General features: G+C 46.5%; 1 protein-coding gene across 3 annotated transcripts in view; it reads right to left on the bottom strand.

Annotated features, from left to right (window-relative positions):
* SPAG9 (sperm associated antigen 9) overlaps positions 1–17990 on the bottom strand; it is a 1633747-nt gene that overhangs the window by 102640 nt on the left and 1513117 nt on the right. For all 3 annotated transcript variants that reach the window (XM_085617154.1, XM_085617155.1, XM_085617156.1), the window contains one exon: positions 2147–2185. In XM_085617154.1, the coding sequence (XP_085473280.1) occupies positions 2147–2185 (39 nt within the window). The remainder of the gene's footprint in view (positions 1–2146; positions 2186–17990) is intronic.

Genomic DNA, 17990 nt, shown 5'->3' with positions numbered 1-17990 from the left:
ACACTTGGTAACACTTCCAAGGGGAGAGAGTCCAGGTTGCCAAAACCATTCTTGTGGATCCAATGCCTGGTTGCTGAAGAACTCGGCTTTTGTCCTATTTTTAAACTCTTTTTTATTATTCCATACATTACCATTACTTTTGGCAATGCATGGAAAACAATAGCATATTCTTACATCTCCTACACTGCACTGACCTACTACCTCCTGATTCTGGGGTGAGTATCAAGCAGGGGTTTCATACATTTGTCTCCTCTATATGAATTTCACTTTCCCCATTTCTGGTCCCATTTCCTCGGACAGCCCTGACTTTCATATATGAACTTTTCTGATAACACACACCATTCCATATCCTCCATCCAAGCATGGATTGTTGGCGTTTCGGTTCCACCCCATGCTTTCGCTATGTTGCGCTTGGCTATTATAATTCCCAGCGTTACCCAGGTCCTTTCTTTACTGTTTAAGTCTATAGCACCCCATACGTTCAGGAGGCACCCATTTGATGCCTGGCTCCAATCTTGTCCCCAACACCTCTCCCAACCAGTGTATACCTCTTCGCAATATCTTTCATTAGCACTGTAGCCGATCCTGACCAGTGTTTGGCATGAGAGGCACATTCTTTGCAGTATCTTGAGTTGTACTAATTTGAATCTCAAGGAAATTGCCACCTCCCAAGGGGAGGCCAACGCTTCTTGCCAATCTTCGTCATCTAGCTCCTCTATATCTTTGAGTCCAGTTCTCAAGGAGTTGGAGAGCGTTAATAATCAAAATTTCAAGTAAGCATTTAAATTGAACTGCATGTACCAGGATGCAAAGGGGCGAACTGTGCTGGGAGGTAGCAGTGTGCTCCCATCCCCCTTCTGTTTCAAAAAGGCTCCCTTGAGCCACTGGGCTGACGAGCTCATGGGAGGCACCTGTGCGCCAGGGAGAGGTACAGAGACCTGAGAGGATTGCGGCAGCTTTCTCAGCAAACCCCAGAAGAATTTCGTTTCATCTCTACTGAAGAAGGATGAAATCCAGAAACACATGTGTCTAGAGATTAACAGCACTAACCTGCACCAACTTTGGTGAGACACTCTGCAAAATTTCAAGTAAGCATTTAAATTAAACTGCATGTACCAGGATGCAAAGGGGCGAACTGTGCTGGGAGGTAGCAGTGTGCTCCCATCCCCCTTCTGTTTCAAAAAGGCTCCCTTGAGCCACTGGGCTGACAAGCTCATGGGAGGCACCTGTGCGCCAGGGAGAGGTACAGAGACCTGAGAGGATTGTGGCAGCTTTCTCAGCAAACCCCAGAAGAATTTCGTTTTATCTCTACTGAAGAAGGATGAAATCCAGAAACACATGTGTCTAGAGATTAACAGCACTAACCTGCACCAACTTTGGTGAGACACTCTGCAAAATTTCAAGTAAGCATTTAAATTGAACTGCATGTACCAGGATGCAAAGGGGCGAACTGTGCTGGGAGGTAGCAGTGTGCTCCCATCCCCCTTCTGTTTCAAAAAGGCTCCCTTGAGCCACTGGGCTGACGAGCTCATGGGAGGCACCTGTGCCCCAGGGAGAGGTACAGAGACCTGAGAGGATTGTGGCAGCTTTCTCAGCAAACCCCAGAAGAATTTCGTTTTATCTCTACTGAAGAAGGATGAAATCCAGAAACACATGTGTCTAGAGATTAACAGCACTAACCTGCACCAACTTTGGTGAGACACTCTGCAAAATGTCAAGTAAGCATTTAAATTGAACTGCATGTACCAGGATGCAAAGGGGTGAACTGTGCTGAGAGGTAGCAGTGTGCTCCCATCCCCCTTCTGATACATATTGTGAATATTATCTCTGGAGAGCATTTTATGTCTTTCACAGTGATCCAAGATCATATATATAAATGGAGATATTTAATTGTAAGAAAAGGTATTTAATATTACATAATGGAGGGTACAAGCGATGACAGATTTTATGAATAACTACTTTTATTTGCATTATATAGGATACGATAAGCAGGTAATGTAGGTGGCAACTTACCAAAAATAAATGAAAAATATTTGTTCCACTTATAACATTTATCAAAATGAACACAGTAATCCTTAAAAATGATGGACCCCAGTGGGCTATCAAGAAATAAAAAAGATATTTCTTTAAGGTTTATATCACTTACCCCTCAGTCCCAGTAAACGTCCCTGGTGCAAGACTACAGCTAAAGAGAAAACATAAGTTTGTATACGGTAAGTATGTTAGGACCTAATAGAATTAATAACTTTACAACTGGAGAGTAGTCCTACGTGGCAGGCACACATTTTTTATTCTATAGTAACATAGGGCTCGATTTAGAGTTTGGCGTTTTGTAGTTGCCCTGTTAGGCTGGAGGAGTATATTACATTTGCCATGCTAACAGACAACCACCCACCAAATTTAGAGCTAACTGCCGTTTCCACTGAGGTACAACAATTTGACGTACAACTGCTGTCAGTTTTGACAGCCATCCACCAAACCTTTTGTTTTTCAAAACGAGCACCCAAAGTGGGAGTTTTTGAAAAACAAATGGCTAATGACTCCTCCCACATAACCAGGATGTTTTTTCTATGGGTTGGAGGGCGGGGCATTATTTGGATTTTCATATTCACCAGTTTCAAGCTTTCCTCGACATTGATAGCCAGCCGAAAAAGACATTGGATCGTCAGCAGTAAATAGGGTGGGCAGGCCTGAAGCCCTTACTCTGGCAGCCAGTGCTTCATCAGGCCATCGGAATAAGTTTTACGAGCCAACTGAAGCACCACCAATGGAAACCTCACAGTCTGTCTGACTTTATATAAGAGAGGTAGTTTAAGAGTTTGGCCCAGTACTGTGTCCTCCCAACTCTAAATCAGACCCATAGTCTTCCAGATACAAAAATAAATCAATGACATAATTCAAAATGCTGTACAAGATTTCCAAGCTACTTTCTTTGTAATGGCTAGGTGAATTCATGGAAATTGCGTATGCAAATCGTCCCAGGCACTAGTTTGGATCCAGAAACTACTTTGTGGAAAAAAACTTTGCAATTAACAACATTGGCAAATATGGCACGTTTAGCAATTTACTTACCATCGGTAACGCATTATCAGGTATAGACAAGATTTAGATGCAGATTCCTTACCCCTGAATTTCCCAGGCGTCAGACTGGATATGGAATATTTTTGCTTGAGCAGTAGCCCTGTGCGCCGGTAGGTAGCGCTAATCAGTTCCACATGGAATTGTCGGCTTCGCCCGCACTGGAAGTGACATCCAACCTATATGGGTGCCACCTCTGCGTGCTGAAGTCACTTACTTTTCACGACTTTACATGCCAAGAGAGTTTAGCCATGAGGTTCACTGACACTTGTGTATACAACCTGAAAGGAATCAGCCCTGACCCTAGAAACTTGTCTGCAGAGCAGGGTGAATGGGTAGGTCAATAAGGAATCTGCGGCTATATCTTTTCTATACCAGAAAATGCGTTACCGAAGGTAAGTAACTTGTTCATCTGATAGAGAGATCTAGCCGTAGATTCCTTACCTTTGAACAGATACCCAAGCAATACCAGCCCCGGTGGTGGGCTGCGGACAAATTCTAAACTAAAAAGTCCTGCAGGGATGGGTGGACGAAGTACCCATCGCTGCACACCTGACAAACAAGTTACTTACCTTCGATAATGCCTTATCTGGTAGACACATGATCTTGCCGCAGATTCCTTACCATAGAATTTCCCAGGTGTCAGGTTGGATCCATAAGACTTTAGCTCGAGCAATACTGTAGGAAAACCACCTCTCTGTATAGTACACCACAATGGGGTACACTGTGCAGAGAGGTCAAAGAGACCCTTTTTGGTTTACATAGGCAAAAGTAGATAATACTAACGCTCTACTTTTGTGGTAGCGTGGGTGAGCAGTTAGGCATGTCAGAGGGTAGTACTTGCCATTTGTTGTACACACCAAGACAATAAATGATTACACACACTCAAAAAATGAAGTTGAGACCAAATTTGAAAAATAGTACTTTTTATATACATATTTAGACTAAGTACTTCGGTACAAGATAAATGCATTTTGCAATACCGATAAATTACAGTAAAATACAATAACCACAGTTGTGTGTAATTACACACAATATATTTCCCATAGAAGGAAAAAGGCAAGTGGAAAAGCAATGCAATTATAGTATTTTTTGTGGTTACTCTTTTGGAAATCGGACGGTCTGGGGCCAAGGTCTAAAGTGCCATGGCCAAGTTCTCAGGAGTTTGCTGGATTGCTGGGGAAACAAGGCAAAAGGGGTCTCTGTATGCGCCACCCATGCGTGCCGACGTCAGTTCTGTACACGCCTTTCTGCACCAGGAACGCAGAGCCATGCAAGAAACTGACCACTGGTGCCATGAAACTAGGGCCATGAAAGGGATGACCTTAACCCTAGATTTCAGTTCGCAGAACGGGGAGGATGGGTGGGGCGGTAAGGAATCTATCACTAACTAATGTCTCTTACAGATATATTGTTACACAAGTGTAGTATGAGGTATGTGCGTATATGTTCTCATGCTTAGTGCGCGAGGGTTCGTATTCATTTAACTGAGGTTCTACAGTCTGGCTGCGAACGATGCGTACGAGGATTCCTTCAACGTTAGGCAGTTGCTGGAGATCCTGGTATGCAGCGGGAGCGCCGGGCTGTGGGTGTCATTGACCTGTACAATAAATACTTCAAAAGAAGAATATCGTATCCTCTCTTACTTCATTTGGCGACAAGGAAGAAGAACGGACCGACGCGTCTGACACCCACCAGCATATTTCGGAGATTTGGGCGCAGCAGTTTTCTACGGGACTCCGCCTTGTTACGTTTTCACGCTCCTGCTGCCAGCCTCATTGGTCATTTATTTTTAACTACTTCCTGCATATCGGTGTTATTCCGAAGGCATTCTGGGCCACTTTCTCGTAATTGGAGACATTGCGATTACAACGCGCTGTCTCCTAGCAACGAGGGAGGGCTTCCTTCGCTGACATCACACGCAGGTTTCCTAGCAACGCCCACAAGCTCGAGTGAGGAAGATCGACGCTGACATCACACTCAAAGGTTTCCTAGCAACGCCTACAAGCTCGAGTCAGGAAGACCGACGCTTATTTATTTATACTCGAAGGCAGCCACGCGCTGAGGCATTACCTGGCTGTTAACACTATTCTTCTGATCCCAGGTAGGATCCAACCTTCGTTTTTAACACAGTGACAGGCACACTTTCGTCTCAAGCACATTTCAGCCTGCACCTTTCACGGTGACAGGCACACCTCTCATATGTACTCTCAAGTTTAGTTCAAGGATATTTTGTTCACTTTTTAAAGAACCATTTCATTTTTTTGTGTTTTGTATGTAGTAATGATTTAAAATTGTTTGATTTAACAGCATAATAGTCACTTGCTCATTTTAAACTTGAAATTTTTCTATTTAACAGCATAGTAACCCATTCATTGTTCAAATTTTGTCTCACCTATAATTTATCAATAATCCATTTTGGTCATGGCTTCTGCTCAGCAGTTTGCACAACCTCCTCCTTTTCTACAACGACCTGGCAAACCTGAAATTCCATGGCGTCAGTGGGTTAAAGCCTTTGAAAATCATATTGTGGCTATAGATGCTGTTAAATTTTCTCATGATCGTAAAGTTGCTATTCTGTATGGTTGTTTGGGCCTGGCAGCGCAACATGTTTTTGAGAATTTACCAAAATTCCCAACACCACCTGGGGAAGCTGGAGATGCGCAACATTGGAATTCTTATAAAGAAGCGTTAGCTCGTTTGGCAAGACATTATGACCAAGAACCAAACATTATGCTTGAGAGACATAATTTTCACAAGAGGAAACAGCGTGAGGATGAAACAGTAGATGAATACATCGCTGCATTACGCGTTCTTGCTTCCACTTGCGAATTTGAAGCAGATCCAGAAATTTATATACGTGACCAGTTTGTTTTTGCTTGTTTTTCCAGAAAAATACAGGAACGCCTACTAAGCTGTAGAAAACCATCCTTACAAGATACAGTTGATATTGCCAAAAGTATTGAAAGGTCAATTGTTACGTCAAAAGTTCTTCAACAAGACCAGTCTGTTAACTCTTTCAGTTTGGTTCCAAACGAACCTGCGAATTCTGTCAATGCCGTTAATGTTCGCAAAATTTATAAGCAACCTTTCAGAAAGGTTAATACGATATGTTTCAGATGCGGTTCTCGTTCACATCTTGGAAATCATCCCATGTGTCCTGCGTCAGGGAAAAGATGTGTTTCATGCCAAAAAATTGGCCACTTTCAAAGCGTTTGTAAATCTGTCAAGAGACCTACTAGAGTTAATAGCATTGAAGTTGTGGAATCCCTTGAGGATTGTACAAATCAATTTCATGACATGATTGTCTCGATTGAATGTAACTCAATTTTCAATTCACATCAGGTCAAAGGCCCCATAGGTGTTGCACTATTTGGTAAAATTGAAATTCCTATCATGGCAGATTCAGGTTCTCCTATAACCATTTTATCTGATGTACTGTTTTTGGAGAAATGGAAGAATTCCATCACCTTGACCAAAACAGACATCAACCCAAAAGCGTTTGGTGAATTTGACATAGAGATGTTGGGATTTTTCATTTCTAGGTTGGAATGTCTCGAAAGATCAATATACACTAAAGTCTATGTTGCAGTTAGGGGACGCAATATAGTTGGTTGGCAAGATCTTGCTAGAATGGGGCTGTACCTCCTCCCTGGGGGGGATAATCCCATTATGCGGGGTGATCCACCCCAAGGTTATTCCCCAGTCGGATGGTCAGAAGATGTACTAAGCTCAGTAGATTGTGTTGATGGCACGGATCAATCACATGATCTCAGAAAGATTCTAGATCTTTTTCCTAACTTGTTTTCCGATAAACTTGGCACTGTCAAAGGTTTCCAACATCGGATTAAGTTAAAAGCAAATGCTCAACCCTTTGTACATAAGGTTCGCACTTTACCACTTAGTGCTAGGGATGAACTCAAGTCTACACTTAAAAAATTGTGTGATGATGGGGTCATTGCACCTTGCAACTCTTCAGAATGGGTTTCTCCCATCGTTATCGTCCGCAAAAAATCAGGCGAGGTGAGGCTATGTGCGGACTTGCGCACTTTAAATAAAAACATATTAGTTGATTGTCACCCACTCCCAAGGATTCATGATCTTCTTGCTAGTTTAGGGGGTGCAAAATATTTTTCATTAATCGATCTTCGTTCAGCCTATCACCAAATTTGTTTAACAGATGATTCACAAGAGCTTACCACTTTTGTCACACCCTTTGGTGTCTATAAATATCTTAGGCTTCCTTTTGGCCTGGCATCTGCAGCCAGTGTTTTTCAAAAAATTATGGATAGTTTATTTCAAGATCTGCCAGGTGTCCAAGCTTATCAAGATGATATACTGGTTTTTGCAAATGACTTGGAAACACATCTGAAAAATCTTACTTGTGTTCTATCCAAGTTGAATGATGCGGGCATGACTATCAGATCTGACAAGTGTCAATTTGGGAAAAACCAGTTAGATTACTTAGGTCATACGTTGTCTTGTCAGGGGATAAAACCTAAGTTTTCGCTTGTCGAGGCCATCAGTCAGGCTACTCCTCCCAAAGATAAAGATGCGCTTCGCTCTTTCTTAGGTTTGGCAGAGTACTATGCCCGTTTTGTTAAAGGATATGCCCAGACCGTGGAGCCATTACGTGCCCTGTTGCGTAAAGGTTCAAAGTTTCTCTGGTCCAAGGAAGTCTCATCTTCTTTTGATCAAACAAAAAAAATGATTGTTGAAGCTCCTGCTCTTCATGCTTTTCAAGATGATGCTAAATGTTTCATTATGGTGGATGCCAGTCTGACAGGTTTGGGGGCAGTTCTTGGTCAGTGGGTAGCAGGAAAGGAACATACCATAGCCTTTTCATCCAGAATGCTCAAACCTGCAGAGACCCATTATAGCACAATTGAACGCAAAGCACTTGCTTGCGTTTGGGCAATAGAGAAGTTCAGGAACTACATTTGGGGACGTGAATTTGAAATATTCACCGATCATAAACCTCTTACACATTTACTTGATGGTGATGGGTTTGGTAGGACCTCTGCCAGGTTGATTCGGCTTTTGTCGAAATTGCAAGAATTTCATTTTACCATAAAACACATTTCTGGTGGGGGAAATTTCAGGGCTGATTGTCTGTCACGCATGGCATCTTATGATGCTCCTGATTTAGATGTTGTTGAGGACACAGAGTGTGTTGTTGCTGCACTTGACGCAATCAAAGAATGTCCTACCATTACTGAACAAACTTGGTTGGAAGCTTATAGTAAGGATATTACACTCAAATTGGTCATGCAATATATTGTAAAGGGTTGGCCAGAGAGTAGAAAGCTGTCAAATGAGTTAAAAGCCTTTTCTATGGTGGCTTCTGAACTTTCCTTGGTCAATGGGATGGTTATGAGACATGAATCCTTTGTTCCCCCGGTGAGTTTGAGGGAAGATATTATTAAATGTGCACATCAGGGTCATTTGGGGATTTCAAAAACCTCTCAACTTATTAAGTTGTATTATTGGTGGCCATCTTTAGAATCACAAGTCAAGTTTTACATTGATTCATGCTCAGAGTGCCTTTTGTCAGACAAAAAATGGAGGGTCATGAAAACACCCTTACATCCGGTCCCTTTTCCAGACAAACCTTGGGAAAAGGTTGCGATGGATTTCTCTGGTCCTTATGATCTTTTACCTCCCGAGTTGAGATATTTTATTCTGTTGGTTGACTATCATTCCAAATGGATTTATCATATGTTTTGTGATTCACCTAGTTCCAATAATGCCATTAGATTTTTGAAGAGAGTGTTTACTATTGAAGGTTCGCCCTCCATTATCGTTAGTGACAATGGTACACACTTTGTTTCACAGAAATTTGAGGAATTTTTAGCGGAAAAGGATGTCACTCATTTCAAGGTTGCTTTGTACTCACCATCATCTAATGGGTTAGTTGAAAGGGCTAACAGGGTGGTCAAAGATGCTATTCAGGTAGCTCTTTCTTCAAAAAAGAATGTTCAGGATTTTGTTGAGGAAAAATTATGGTCATACAACATTTCACCACATTGTACAACAGGTCTCCCGCCTTTTTCTCTGTTGAGAGGAAGGAAAGTTCACACTACCCTGTGCCCTGGTTGGCTGCAGGGTAAACGAAGTGAGACTACACCTCAAGATATTAATCTAGCTTCACGGATTCTCGAAAAACAATCCTACATGAAAAAGGTGTATGATCAAAAGAAGAGTTTTAATGATGTTGATTTAAAAATTGATGATTGGGTTCTTATCAAAAACCCAAAGAAAGTGGCAAAAGGTTTGTCTAAGTTCTCTTCTCCAGTGCAGGTTACAGATGTGCATAAAGGTTCAGCACTCCTTGGGTATAAAGGGTGGTGGAACAAGAGATCGCTTGTCCGACTAACTGATTCACAGGTTTCATCCTTATTGAAACTGTCTAAGCAACAGTTTGATCAATCTGATTGGACAATTTGGCTGCATGATGGTTCACATCGGGGGAGGCTGGTGAATCAGTGGGAGGACAATTATCTGACAAGGTTCCTCATGATAGTATTGGGCATGCATTGTCTTCTCCTACTGTTTTGGATACACGTCAAAGAAGATTGCCTGCAAGATTTAATGACTATGTTTTGTCTTAATGATTTCAATTAGCATTGCTGTATTAATAGTTAACCATTCACTTCTGTTTGTTAGAAGGAGAGAAGTTGTAGTATGAGGTATGTGCGTATATGTTCTCGTGCTTAGTGCGCGAGGGTTCGTATTCATTTAACTGAGGTTCTACAGTCTGGCTGCGAACGATGCGTACGAGGATTCCTTCAACGTTAGGCAGTTGCTGGAGATCCTGGTATGCAGCGGGAGCGCCGGGCTGTGGGTGTCATTGACCTGTACAATAAATACTTCAAAAGAAGAATATCGTATCCTCTCTTACTTCAACAAGTAACTTGTGCATCTGAAAGAAACACGTTAGTGATAGATTCCTTACCTTAGAATAGATACCCCAGCAATACCAACCCCGGTGGAGGGTCAGTGAACCAAGATCACACCAGAAAGTCATGGAGAACAGAACGGCCAAAGAAGCTGTCTCTCCAGACTTGGCTGTCCAGGCAATAATGCTTGGTAAAAGTGTGCAACGAGGCCCACATAGCTGCCTGACAGATGTCCTTCAAGGGAACGCCGCGTCCCAAGGCAGTAGTGGCTGGTAGAATGGGAACGCAGCCCCACAGGAGGCTCCATCTTAGCCAACGAGTAAGAGGCTTTGATGCACAGAACGACCCACCGAGAGATGTTCCGTTTATGCACGGCCCGACCTTTCTTGGCACCCACATAGCCACCAAAAAGTTGGTCATCTATCCAGAACTGTTGTGTGCGCTTTAGATAGAACAAGAGCGCACGTTTTGGGTCCAGACGGTGGAACCTCTTTTTCTTTTGAAGGATGCAGAGGCAGAAAGAAAGTGGGCAAAGTGATGGTCTACCCGATGTGGAAGGACGTGACAAACTTTGGCAAGAAAGAAGGACGAGACCTTAAAACCACTTTGTCCGGATGAACACAGAGAAAAGGAGGTTTAGAAGAAAGAGCCTGGCAGAGGTGATAGCTACCAGGAAAGCGGTCTTGAGAGTGAGAAGACGTAAGGGCAGGTATGAAGTGGCTCAAAGAGAGCACACATCAGATAGGTCAAGACAAGATTTAAGTTCCATTGAGGCATGATGAAAGGCACGGGAGGAAAGGTGTGTGTAATGCCTTTCAGGAAGCGATTAACAAGCGGGGACTTAAAAAGAGAAGGCTGATCGGGAAGCCGTAGAAAGGCAGAAATGGCCGAGAGATAATCCTTGACAGTGCCCAGAGCAGAGCCCTGCCGGGCCAAAGAGAGAAGGAACAAAAGAACCTCGGAAAGAAGGGCCGAAAGGGGATCCACAGCCTTTGCCGTGCACCATGCCACAAATTTGTTCCACCTGTAGGCGTATACCATCTTAGTGGAGGAACGCCTGGCTGCCAGAATAATATCACAGACTTCCGAAGGAAGGTGGAAAGCTGTCAACTGTCACCGCTCAATCTCCACGCATGGAGGTGGAGGCTGGACAGGTTCGGGTGGAGGACCGTCTCCTGCTGCTGCGATAGATAACCCTACCGAAGAGGCAGCCGGATCGGGGGATCGATCGCCATGCTGAGTAGCTCGGGATACCAGTATCTTCTTTCCCAATCCGGAGCCACAAGAATGACTTGGGCCCGATCGCGCCGGATCTTCTTCAGCGCATTGGGCAGAAGTGGTATAGGCAGAAAGGCGTACAACAGACCGCAACTCCACTCGCGATGAAAAGCGTCGCAGAGCGAGTGCCGCCTTGGAAATTCAAACGCGCAGAACTGATGACATTGCGCGTTCTCTTCGGTGGCAAATAGATATAACCAAGGCTCTCCCCACTGCAGAAAGAGACCTTGCGCCACGTCCGAGTTCAGATGCCATTCGTGATCCACCATGCACCGGCAGCTAAGTTCGTCCGCCCTGGTGTTCAGAGAACCTGCCAGGTGTTGAACCACCAGGGAAATGCCCTGATGTTCCAGCCATGTCCAGAGGCGCAGAGCATCCTGACAGAGGTCCACAACCTCACCCCGCCCTGTTTGTTGCAGTACCACATGGCGGTATAGTGTTGTCCGTAAACACCTGCACTACACTTCCCCGGACCGGAATGCTCTCAGTGCAAGTTAGATCGCCCGAAGCTCCAAAAGGTTGAGATGGAGCCGGGAATCCGCCGGAGACCAGAGTCCTCTGATCTCCGCCTCTTCCATTTGGCCGCCCCATCCCAGGAGGGGAGCGTCCATCACCACTGTGTGCTCCGGTTGGGGAAGGGAGAGGGATCTGCCATTGACCCAATCGCGATTCGTGAGCCACCACTGCAACTGTCGTGCAGTGCCCTCTGAGATTTGGACGTGATCGGACAGGTTGCCCTGATGTTGTGCCCACTGGAACTTCAGGTACCACTGCATAGCCCGCATATGCCATCTGGCATGTTGCACTAGCAGGATGCCGGAGGCCATCAGGCCCAGGAGCCGGGATAGAGGCTGAAAGATTGGAATCACAGCCTGAATATCCCGGACTCGTGCTCGGGAGGATAAACCCGAAACTGCGTCGAATCCAGAACCGCTCCGATGAAGGGGAGCTTCTGAGAGGGACTCAGATGCGACTCCGGCACATTGATGGAGAACCCCAGCAAATGCAGGAGGTCGGCCGTAGTCTGGAGGTGGAAGACGACTGCCTGGGGCGAGCCCGCCTTCAACACCCAGTCGTCGAGCTAGGGGAAGACTGGAACCCCTGATCTGCGCAGATGAGTTGCGACCACCGCCATCACTTTCGTGAACACCCAAGGGGCGCTGGTAAGGCCAAACGGGAGCACGGTAAACTGAAAGTGCTTGTGGCCTACCGTGAACCGCAGGTAACGCCGGTGGGCCGGCAGGATGGGGATATGAAAATATGTGTCCTGTAAATCCAACGCTACCATCCAGTCTACGGGGTCGAGGGCACCCAAGACCTGAGCTAGAGTCAACATTTTGAACTTCTCCTCCCGGAGGAAGGGGTTGACGTTCCTGAGGTCCAAGATGGGACGCAGGCCCCCTTTGTCCTTCTTGGGGACCAGAAAGTAGTGGGAATAACAACCATGTCCTACTTCTGGCCCAGGAACGCGCTTGATGGCCCCCTTGGCCAAGAGGGCCGTGACTTCCCCCTGGAGAAGCGCAAAATGGTCCCCGATATGCAGTGGTACTGAGGTGGCATGGCTGGAGGGGCAGTCTCGAAGGGGACGGAGTAGCCCCTTCGAACGATTTGCAGCACCTACCTGTCTGAGGTAAAGGAACGCCAGTAGGGGAGCTGATGGCGAATCCTGCCACCCACCGGCGTGGGGTGAGCCCCAAAGCTCGGACTGGGAAGGCTTTGAGGCAGATGCTGCGGGAGTGAAGGTGGACTGACCCGCACACTGACACCCCCCCGTCCCACCGCGGTGGGAACCACGTCCGCGGTCATGCTGAGGTTGGTTCTGCGCAGGTTTGTGGCTGAACGAATGTGTCAGGCGCCCCTTCCGTGGCCACGAAAGGAACGAAAAGCAGGCGACACAGGGACGTCGGAGAGCAAAAACCCTTTTTCGACTTCTTCTTATGTCGTCTCTTACTCGATTCCGAGTGTGAAAACCTCGACCCCGAGGAGCGATGATGATGATGGCTCCGCGATCGGTCCCTTGATCGACCCCTGGACCTTGAATGGAACGGAGACGACTGCCGGGCCCCTAGCAGCTTACAGGACCGTTCCCGTAAGGCCTTTGGAGCCATGGCCAGAGAGTCGGAACATGACCGGGAGTCATGGTCGCTCCAGACAGTAGAGACAGACGCCATGGGGGTCGGCAACCGACATCATGCGGCGGCAGGCCCAGGACTTAAACCCAGGCATCCCTACGTGGCTCCAGGAGTCAAAGACTCAAAAGGAGAAGACAAAAAGTCTCAAAAGTATAGTCAAAAAGTGACTAGGGTATGTGCTCTAACCGAATCAGCGCTTGGAGGCGCGGAAAAAGAAAGAACTGACGTCAGCGCGCATGGATGGCGCCTAAGTCATCTCAGTGACGTCATCGACGCGCAGGGGTACTGCTGACGAAAACTTTCCGGATCCAGCGAAGAAAAAAACTGGAGGATGTCCATTGTCAAGTTCTATAGTGGCAGGCAGGAGTTTGCGCATAAAGTCCACCACGAGTTCCACAGTTTTCGGTCCCACATTGTTTCTTTGTTCAGAGTCTTCTTGTGCCCGTGGAATCTAAGTTCAGGGTCTGGGGATGGCACCTAAATACTCATTTTAGGGGCGTTTACGAGGGAGTGACAGGTAGTGGTCAATGGGGCTCTTATCTGGGGTGTCTACACCCACTATTATGCCCACCTCCTGTGGGAAGATGACATAGCCCTAGGCATGATTGGGGAAGTCCCACCATTTTCAAGATACACCAAGGTATTAGGGAATGCACTACTGCACAACAGGAGCGAGAATTACCTAAAATTATCGAAGAGACCTATGGTACACTGGGTAGAGATAATTTGGGAGCTAGACCAGCGAAACCACAATTAATGGTAAATCCTGAAAAGGATAACTCCAAGCAAGCACCCAATTCTTCTAAGAAGAAAACAACAAAAAAATAGGCAGAATGCATCACAATCACGCAATAGGTCTCCTCAACAGGAGCCCTCTGACAGGAGGTATAACCTTAGGACTATGATAAAATGTAAACACCTGACAGGTATCCGGATACTGATACACATTCCTCTTGTTCCTTTCAGAGTTCATCAAAAAACTCAGAGAGGGAAGGACGGTCAGAACACAGATCAGAAGAGCGAGTCAAGCCAAGAGACACACATCCCACTTCAGACTACATTATCATAAAAGAAGATAAACCCATGAGTAAACCTCAATTTAAAAAGAAGAAAGTAATTTTTGTTTGTGTTGTGGATTATTTGTTGTTTAGACATGACAAATTTGATTGGTCTCAGGCAAAGGCAGATGCAGGTTCAGCATTTTTGATGTACTCATTGATGCGAACAGTATGGGGTACTCAAACATCTCTTCCCGGGGGCCTTGCCGGGTGCTCCTCTCCGGACGTACATATACTTTTACAATCGTGTAATGGGCACGCCGACTAGACAGAAGCTTAAGTGCTGTCCTGGAATGTTAACGGGTTGGGTGACAAGATTAAGAGTGGTGTGTTTCTCCAATTCCTCAAGCGACATTCACCTGATAATGTTCTCCTACAAGAGACCCACCTGCTTGGGAATGCATGTAGGTCCCTGTCACGGTGGGGCTGCCAGCTAGCGGCCCACTCAGATTTCAGCTCTGGTTCCCGGGGGGGGGGAGGCATATTAATCCGGAAATCGTTCCACCTAACTGTTGATTTGGTCCGCACTGACCCCCTGGGTGGATTTGTGGCCATCTCTGGGATCTGGGTGGGGTGCACACTTAATCTCATTTCGGTGTATATACCACCAGGCTTACATACACAGGCCTTCATTGATCTCGGTGATCTCCTCCTCGGCTTACCGGATGGAAGGTTGTTGATTGGGGGCGATTTTAATCCATTGTCTCTGACTACCTGGACCGCTGGCCCCCGAGGGACTTGCCGCCCTCCCGCAAGCGGATCCATAGTTTTCTGGGGGTGATGGGCCTCGTTGATGTTTGCAGGCACCTGCATCCCGGTGAGCTCCAATACACCTATTTTTCTGGACCTCACCATAGTATGTCACGCATAGACTACATGTTGACACTTACGCACCAACTTCACACCGTCTAAGACATACAACACTTGGCTAGGGGGATCTCTGACTACTCACCTGTTCAGTGTAGTTTAGAAGTGGGCGAGCCCACGATTGGCCGGGTGGCGCCGATTAACTCCTGACATCTCACGACTCCCACTATCTGAGATAAGGTCTTGAGCGAGTCGGATCTTTACTTTCAGGAAAACTCGGGATCGGTTAGCTCATCAAACGTACTCTGGGAGGCTTATAAGGCTGTTATTCGGGAGGTTGTGTTGGGCCAAATTACTGGACAGCGTAGAGAGCAGACATGGTGCGCTTAGAGGGAGAAATTTTGGATTTAGAGAACGCAGTTCGGATACAAGACTTGGAGGAGGTGCAACAGAATCTCCTTATCAAAACTAAGGAGTTCTCTGACCTAGCTACGGAAGCAGCCAAGATACAGTACAGGGCCACGATCAGCAGAATCTATGACGTGGGCGATAAGGCAGGCAAGTTACTGGCCTGGTTGGATCGCAGGGACAGGGCACAGCTTGTCATGGTTGAAATTGCAACTGACTCACAACCTCGCATTACCGCACCATACGACATCGCAGACGCATTTGGCCGGTACTACCAATTGCTCTATACATCCCACACGACGCACACAAAAGAGGAGGTTTCCTCTCTCCTACGCGATATTACGATGCCATTCCTCACTAAGGAAGAGTGCTCCGGCCTAAATCTCGATATCACAGTGGCAGAAGTTGAAAAGGCCTTACACGATCTGCGCAGGGGGAAAGCGTCAGGCCCCAATGGGATCCCTATAGAATTATTCAAATTTACGGTGAACATGACTGCACCCTTTCTCAATGACATGTATTCAGAAAGTAAAAAAGGAGGCATCCTTCCTGAAGATCAAAGACTGGCCAACATTGTTGTCATTCATTAAGCGGGCAAGCCAGCTAACCAGTGTTAGTCTTATAGGCCTATTTCACTGCTCAATTGTGAAGCCAAAATCCTTGCGATGGTCCTTGCCACTCCGGGTTCTCACCGGCCTGGTCTACCCAGACCAGACAGGGTTTATCCTGAGAGAAATGCCTCCCTCAACCTGCGCAGGCTCCATGGAGTACTGTGTCGGGTGGATACAAACAGAGAGGATGCTGTTGTGGTATCCCTGGATGCTGCATCAGCATTCGACACCATCGAGTGGCCCTACATGTTCGCTGTGCTCCGCAAATTAGGTTTCGGCCCTGAATTCATCAACTGGGTGCGACTTTTGTACCTCCAACCACTTGCACAAGTAATTGTCAATAATAGGAAATCCCCCTTCTTTCTTCTCGGCAGGGGCACCAGACAGGGTTGCCCCTTGTCGCCGCTTCGCTTTGCCTTGGCTCTGGAGCCTTTGGCGACGTGGATCCAACAAGACCCCGCTATCAGGGGCCTTAGATGGACATCTGGCTAGGAGGACCGCATATCGTTATACGCGGACAACATTTTGCTCTACTTGGCCTCCCCAGCAGCATCCCTTAATGTGGTCCTGGACATATTCCAAGTATTTGGAAGGTTCGCAGGATACACAATCAATTGGTCTAAATCAGTGCTCTATGCACTCTACAGACAGTGACCTTTGCTTCCTCGGGGTTGCCAACTGACAGAGGCTGCTGAAGGCTTCAAATACCTGGGGACCTCGGTTTCTAAAGATTTATATAGATCTCATGATAATAATCTCCTACCGCCGCTAATGCGTCTTAAATCTGACGTCCAACACTGGAAGTCGCTCAAGTTGACTCTTCTGGGACGTGCAGCCCTATTTAAGATGATGTCCCTTCCCAGACATTTATATGCATTGCAAAACACCGCACTCCCAGTCGCAGCTTCGTACTTCAGAGAACTTGACGGCACTGTTCGAGATCTGCTGTGGGAGGGCAAACTGCCCCGTATCGCTAAACACAAACTTACGTTAGGATGGTTTGACGGGGGCATCAGGCTCCCGGACATTAAAAGGTATTACTGGGCCTCGCTCCTCACAGCAATTAACCAATGTATTTACAGACCGCAAGATAATCCGGCCTTTCGGATCGACAGGTGGCTTCTCCTGGTGATGGTTTCGAGGGCGCGCTCTTTACACGATCTTTGAAGCCTGCCTTGTCCTGCCCGACCAGGCATGACGTGCAAGTGTAGAAGGAGGCGAATAGGAGCTTGGGCTGGGAGGGTAAGCTCACACAAGCCATGCCACTCTGGCAATGTGAACAGTTGGGTAGGCTGTTCAGCTCGAAGGGTTTCGATAAATGGGACCTCATAGGTATCTCCAAGGTGGGGCACCTATGGAAATCGGGTGAGGTGATTCCCTTTTCCCAACAACAGCAGGATTATGAACTGGCCAAGTCCGAATATTTCCGATATCTTCAAATCAGGCATGCCCTGCTCGCAGTTCTCCCCAGGGGTGGCGTCCTCCCTGAGTCCTCCCCACTTGAAGATAGGATCCTAGACGGCGACCGACCCGAAAAAGCCATATCCCTTATCTACAAAAAGCTTATCAACAATATGGCGGATCCCTTGACCCGCTATAGAAGCAAATGGGATCACAATGTCGCGAGCTTAGATGACGAAGAGTGGTAGGCGACGGTGGACTCCCCTCGTGAAGTGGCCATTTCCTCTCAACTCCGACTGGTTCAGCTAAAGCTTCTCC

This window comes from Triturus cristatus, chromosome 7 (genome assembly GCF_964204655.1).
Source record: "Triturus cristatus chromosome 7, aTriCri1.1, whole genome shotgun sequence".
In the NCBI taxonomy this organism is placed as follows: Eukaryota; Metazoa; Chordata; class Amphibia; order Caudata; family Salamandridae; genus Triturus; species Triturus cristatus.
This window is presented reverse-complemented; position numbering and strand designations above follow the sequence as displayed.